The 7,023-nt window shown below is 35.0% G+C and overlaps 1 protein-coding gene across 1 annotated transcript in view; it reads left to right on the top strand.

Annotated features, from left to right (window-relative positions):
* The first annotated feature begins 4,045 nt into the window (after positions 1-4,045).
* Positions 4,046-7,023, top strand: part of LOC111994615 (flavonoid 3'-monooxygenase CYP75B137) — a 6,742-nt gene continuing 3,764 nt past the window's right edge. The window contains exon 1 of the mRNA XM_065776836.1: positions 4,046-5,244. Coding sequence (XP_065632908.1) covers positions 4,276-5,244 — 969 coding nt within the window. The 5' untranslated portion in view covers positions 4,046-4,275. The remainder of the gene's footprint in view (positions 5,245-7,023) is intronic.

Genomic DNA, 7,023 nt, shown 5'->3' with positions numbered 1-7,023 from the left:
GATCTGCATTTTCATTAAATACAGATCTGATTCTTTTAGGATTTTTGGATAGATTGATTAGTGTTTTGTCTTTCTTTAATTTTGCATAGATTGTAACTAGGACCCAAAGCTTTGTAAGGTTTAATTTATCAAAGTTGTACTTGTCTTTATTTAATCAATGACAGTCGAAATATTTTGATCATGTAATTTGTATTTATTTTTTATTTTTCTTTTTTTATAAAAAATAAATGTCGACTCCACACCACTTACCTAAAAAGAGAGGTGCCCTTCAAAGCACCCAAATCTCTTTTTTGAGATCACCCGGAAATTTTGCGATCTCTCACAATCACTAATCTATTTGGCCATATATACAAATATTACAGACCTTGACAAGAAGATAATTACCAACATCTAACAAATACCTTTAAACCCTTGAATATAATTATGAACATTTTCTATGACCTTTTTATAAATCTTGAAAAAAAAATAACTAAGCACTACAGTTTTTGTCCCAACAAATGCATATAAGATTTAATTTGCTTTTGCCAACACCGGCCTATCTATTTACTAAACATAAAAATGTCTACATTCCCTGATATAGCAAGTCTCAAATTAGGCATCTAACTTCTATACAAAATTTGAACTTTGAAACATCAAAGATCAAGAGTTAGAATGAAAATCTAAAATATATGCAAATAGCGCCTTCATATAAATATAATCCCGAGGTCAGAAAGTGCATGAGATTGGCCAGCCAGGGGATGAAGCAGCCAAGATCTCATTATGATCAAGTAGCAATCCATCAAAAATCTAACTTCTATACAAACCTTAATTTTGAAAAATCAAATATCAAAAGCTAGAATGAAATCTAAAAAACGTATATATAACCTGCACGAGAGTCCAAGGTCAAAAAGTGCTTGAGATTGGTTATGGAGGATGAAAGTGAAGAAGTGGCCAACATCTCATTATGATCAAGCAATATTCTGCTTGCTCACTCCCAAGTGTAGGAGATCGTAGCAATATAATTTTCAGAGTATTGAGGGTCAACTATAAGGAGTAAGGTAAATTCAAAGACAATGTAATTAAACAACAATTTGGGTGAAGAAGAAAAGTAATTTTACTTCATGATTGTTAACAATAATAATAATAATGACCGATTTAAATCAATAGTGCAAATATCAAGGCATCAAGGTGCTTTCCTAAATCGATATGAATTATTTGTGATCTAAAAATAATATTTTTACATAATTGATTGTTCTTAAATAATGAAAACCTATGATTTGGTTGAACTGAGACAATCTTAAAATGCATGGTAACCTAAATTAATAATGCGATTGGAATAGTTTTCAGAAAAACCTATTAACTTTAAAACCTAATTTCTATTTGAAATTGTGAGAAATTCATCTAAACTGTAAGAAAAATATGATTGAAATTATTGAAAGCATGGAGAACTCACACATCAACAAAAATTTAATTGAACAATTAAATATGTTGTTATCTCAAAATTTAGGAAGAATTGCAATGAATTATCATACCGTATAGAAAAAACATAACCCCTAACCCTAATTGAGGATTAAGCAGCTATGAGAAATAACAAAATACAAGATTTGTGTGTCCAAAATTCATACCACATAGCCCACTTTAAAACCCTAACATAAAAGAAAATAAAACTCTTCCAATTTTAATTTGATTTCTGCCTAAATTTCAGACTTGTGGGTTAATTTTGGCTTTCAAAAAGTGTAAATTTTTGGAAAAACTCAAAACTAGAAAATTGTAGAGCTTTAGCAATTTGAAAACATTTAACCTTAGGTCAATTGGATTTTTTAGGAGAGAGACACTTGATCAGTGCTCAAATTTGATTTTTCCTTTTTATATTATACTGTTTTGATTTTTTTTTTTTTTTAATTTGAACATTCCTAACATATTACAAGCCTCAAGCACTCTAGCGACTCCTCCTTAGACATTTAAGCATGATATTAATAATCCTTTAGCTCTTCTTCATTCATTAATTATAGTTTGACCTCTATTCTCCCTTATTTGCCTCATACACTCTTGTAAACTCATTTTTCACATGATTTCTGAAAATTTTAAAATTACACACAATGAATGGAAATTATGTAAAGATAAATAATAGAGACTATTCAAATCATAGTTTCATTATAAAAATTAAGCGTATTAATAAGGAGAGAACGCTTAAATAGATATATAATAAATACACAGGGGTTATCACACTCCAACAAAAATTTAAACATTTCATAGAGAATCTGTGTATAAATTTTTTTAAAATAAAACTAAATTTAAAATCACAATTAGCAAATCAATGGTTATGGATCTCTAACATTTATAAAATAGCAAAGCAATTTTAACTTGGACTTCCACTTGCAAGTAGTATCATGCATCCATTATACACCTGATTAGATAATCATTGTACGTAATTGTAATCATAAATGACAAACACGGTATTACAATTCCCCTTTCCTTATTTTTGGATTAATAAGATCAAGGTAAACTATTTATTTGGTATTTATCTTTTACACCATATTTTAATTTGGTTCATAATCTTTCAATTATGTCAATTTGATCCATAAACTTTCAATATTATAACAATTTAGTCTCTGCCATTATCTTTTGGATGTAAATTGCTAATGTGGCTGAATGGCCAAAAAAAAAAAAGTTTCCGTTTGTGTGTCAATAAACTAATTTTTTATTTAGAAACTTTAGGTGTAAAATTCAAATACTCTCAAATTTCAGAAGATAAAATCTAAATTCTAAAATTTCAGAATATAAAATCTAAAAAACACTATCAAACTTTATGGGTATAATTTGTAATTTAGCCTAATTCTTTTATCATAAACCAAGCACATTCCACGCACGTGCTGCCACAAACACTGGTGACTAAAACACTCAGTCCATGAGCCCAATTGAGCAATTAAAGGTCCAAAGCTCTATCGAGAATTGGACTAAAAAAAAAAAAAAAAACCCTTTTGTGTGCTCCACAAAACCCTCCAACTGAACTTGTTGCCACTTTAGTTTAGAGCATGTGTTGTGTTGGATTGTATAATTCTGAACATCAGCCCCAAAATCAGTGAACAATATCAAAGCCCAAATGAATCAATTATATTAGTTGGACAGTTTGGGCTGAGCGACCAACCCAGTAGACATGGTGGGCACATGTAACCAAAACATGATAAATCTCTTCCACTGCTTCACAAACCAATACTAGCAAGCAACACTCAACCATGACTCTCAACTCAGATTTCCTCCAGACTTTTTATCAATGGAAATAACCCAGTTTCACGCTCACTGCTTCTCACTCTTCTTCTTGTCATTTTTACTCTTTCTTGGTACGCATGGATCATGATTCACTCCAAATCTAACAAAACGACAACGACTACCACTCCACTGCCGCCAAGTCCACGTGCATCCCATTGGTCGGAAACCTCCTCTCCCACGAATCGGAGCTTCACTCTTACCTCGTGGGCCTGACGCATATCTTCAGGCCCATATTCAAGCTTCAGCTCACCAACAAGGTTGGCATTGTGGCATCCTAAAAAAATAAATTTATCGTTAATATTGAGTGCCGGTTTGGATACGAATTAATCCGGCGTTGCGTTTTTGTTCACGCTTTTCTTTTTTTTTTTTTTTTTTGCCGCATTTGTTGACAGTGACAGACAATTTTTACGGTTTATAAACAGTATATATACTGTTTACATATTGTGTATATACTGTTTACACGTTAAAAAATATTTAAAAAAATTCCCAATACTATTTATGTATTTAAAAATTATTTTGTTATAATATTTTTAACAATAATTAATTTTCAGTAATAATAAATTATATCCAAATAGACCCTCAAAAATCACAGTTTTCAAAAGAATTTTTTAATTTGTGTATCTTCAAAAAGCAGAATATTCGGTAAGTATTTATCAAAATTTCAGTTTAAAACGTAAATTGTCAAAAATAACAATACATAAATTCTTCATACTTGTGACACTGTGTGTATAATTTTTTAAATGAAAACTCTTACAAACTCATACCAATACATGTACTACACATGGTACACTGATCTATTAAAACAGTGACATATGTTCAAAAATATGCACAATCCCAATAGTTACAGTGCACCCAAGCCTCAACCTTCGCATCAAGCTTTCGCTCTGAGACTCATAAGCGATAAACTCCACCACGTCAATGAGTCATCCTCAACTAAATCCACAAATCAAGCCTAAGCCTTTAAAAGTCTAATCACACCTACCGTCTCCAAATCCACAAACCAATACTAGCTAGCAACAATCATCCATGACTCTCAACTCAGATTTCCTCCATAGTCTTAGCAATGGAAATGACCCAGTTTCACGCTCACTGCTTCTCTCTCTTCTTCTTGTTATCTTTACTCTCTCTTGGTACGCATGGGTCACGATTCACTCCTCAAAATCTAACAAAACGACGACGACTGCTACTCCTCCGCCGCCGCCAGGTCCACGTGGCATCCCGTTGTTCGGAAACCTCCTCTCCCTCGAACCGGAGCTTCACTCTTACTTCGCGGGCCTGGCCCATATCTACGGGCCCATATTCAAGCTTCGGCTCGGCAACAAGGTTGGCATCGTGGTGAGCTCACCTTCCATGGCTCGCCAAGTGCTTAAAGACCAGGACGTCACCTTTGCGAACCGTGACATAACCGAAGCGGGTCGGGCTGCAACCTATGGTGGATCCGATATAGCGTGGAGCTCATACGGGCCAGAGTGGCGGATGTTGAGAAAAGTTTGTGCGCTCAAGTTGCTTAGTAATATCATGTTGGACCCCTTTTACATGCTTCGTCGTAAACATGTTAGAGAAACCGCTGGGTACTTGTATAGTCGGGTCGGGTTACCCGTGAACATTGAGGAGCAAATGTTCTTAACGCTGTTGAACCTGATTACCAACATGTTGTGGGGTGGGACAGTGGAGGAGGATGGGGCTAGGCTAGGGGCTGATTTCAGAGAAGTGGTGTTAGGGATGACGGAGCTTTTGGGGAAGCCCAACATCTCGGATTTTTATCCGGGTTTGGCCCGGTTTGACTTGCAAGGCATACGGAAGAAGATGGACGGGTTGACCCGACGGTTTGATCGGATCTTTGATGTTATGATTGATCAAAGGCTGAAGATTGATAAAGAAGGTGGGAGCAGAGGGTCAGGTAGTAAGGACTTTTTGCATTTTTTGTTGAAATTGAAGGATGAAGGTGATTCCAACACCCCTTTGACCATGATCCACCTCAAGGCCTTGCTTATGGTACGTTCTTTTCATTCACAATCAAATCGTAGTAGTAAATAATTTGATCGGAAAAAAAAAATAGTAGTAAATTAAATAACAAAATATGTCTTAGCCAAAAAAGAAAGAACGAAATAAAATATGAGATAAAAATTACTTGTAGATGGGGTTTACCGGTTAAGGTTTTAATGTTTTATGACGGGGACCTTAGAAAATACTGTAGAAGGTTTATGACGGGTTGGTTTATCTTTTTTTTTTTTCTAGTTAGGTAATATACTTGTTTTGAATTAAAAGATACATCTGAGGTTGTATTCATTGAAGCATTTAGTAAGCTATTATTTAATGGAACAATCCTTGAAAATAGGGGAGTAAATGAGCTGGGCATTGTTAAGCAGTGAGTATTCAAATTTGACTTACCTACGACAGTAAAATGTCTAAACTTGACTTGAGTTTGAATAAAACTTATTAAATAAATAAAAAAAGTCTTAGCCAATAAAAATAAAAATAAATAAATAAAATGTGAGATAAAATTTACTTGTAGATAGGGTTTATCTAGGGGTGTTCGCGGTGCGGTTTAACTAAAATCATAATTGCACCGCACCATTTTTTTGCAGTCATATGTGCTGTGTAGTGCGGTTTAGAGTTTAGCCAAAATCATAACCGCACTGCACCTCATTTTTGCGATCACATGTGCAGTGTTATGTATAAGATGCAGTTTGAAGTCGGTATATTTTTCAAATTTTGGGTTTTTCCTATCAAACCCAAAACTAATTCTTCCCTTTTTTGGGGGGCAAGTTTTAAATTATTGAGCTAGTTTTTCTTTATTTCGGATTGGCTTTTCTAGTCAACACTTGTTAGGATTATTAAACTTTTTTTTTTTTTTTTAAATTAGGGTTATTAAACTATTAATAATATATTTAATATTAAAAATAAATAAATATATTAATATATCGAGAGGGTGCGGAAGTGTCGGCAAGGCAATAATCTATCCACGCAAGAAAGTCATGCATATAGAGCACCCACAGCAGTGGAGCTAAATTGCTATAATGCTAAAATTTAGCTCCACAAACACAAAAAACCTCATGCAGCAGTGGTGGTAAAGTTAAAATTTATAGATGAATTGCTACAGTGCACATCTAAAAATAGATGTGCACTGTAGCTGAAGCAAAAAATAAAATATATTTTTTTATTCGGCCGGTTAAATAAAATAATAAAAATTCTCACTCATATCTCATCTCTCTCAGTCACTCTCTCATCTCTCTCTCAGTCACTCTCTCAGCTCTCTCTCTCAGTCAGTCTCTCCGATCGCGTTACGCCGCCGATTGCCTCACGCCGCCGATCGCCTCACGCCGCCGATCGTCTCATCTCATCTCACGCCGTCGATCGCCTCAGCCACGCCGTCCCAGTCGCCGATCGCTCACCCCACGCCTTCCCAGCCGCCGATCGCCTCAGCCATGCCGTCCCAGCCGCCGATCGTCTCACCCTATGCCTTCCCAGCCGCCGATCGCCTCACCCCACGCCTTCCCAGCCACCGTGGTTGTGGTTTTGGTTTTTGTTTTTTTTTTTTTTTTTTTTTTTTTTTTCTATGTTGTGTTGTGGTTGCCTGGTGGTTGTGGTCAGTAATGGTGGTGGTGTTGTGGTTTTGTTTTTTTTTTTTTTTTTTCTATGTTGTGTTGTGGTTGCCTGGTGGTTGTGGCCGGTAATGGTGGTGGTGGTTGTGGTTTTGTTTTTTTTTTTTTTTTTTTTTTTTTTTTTTTTTTTTTTTTTCTATGTTGTGTTGTGGTTGCCTGGTGGTTGTGG

This window comes from Quercus suber, unplaced genomic scaffold (assembly GCF_002906115.3).
Source record: "Quercus suber isolate HL8 unplaced genomic scaffold, Cork oak 2.0 scaffold_9, whole genome shotgun sequence".
In the NCBI taxonomy this organism is placed as follows: Eukaryota; Viridiplantae; Streptophyta; class Magnoliopsida; order Fagales; family Fagaceae; genus Quercus; species Quercus suber.
Note: the sequence above shows the minus strand (reverse complement) of the source record. Positions and strands in the feature narration are given on the sequence as shown.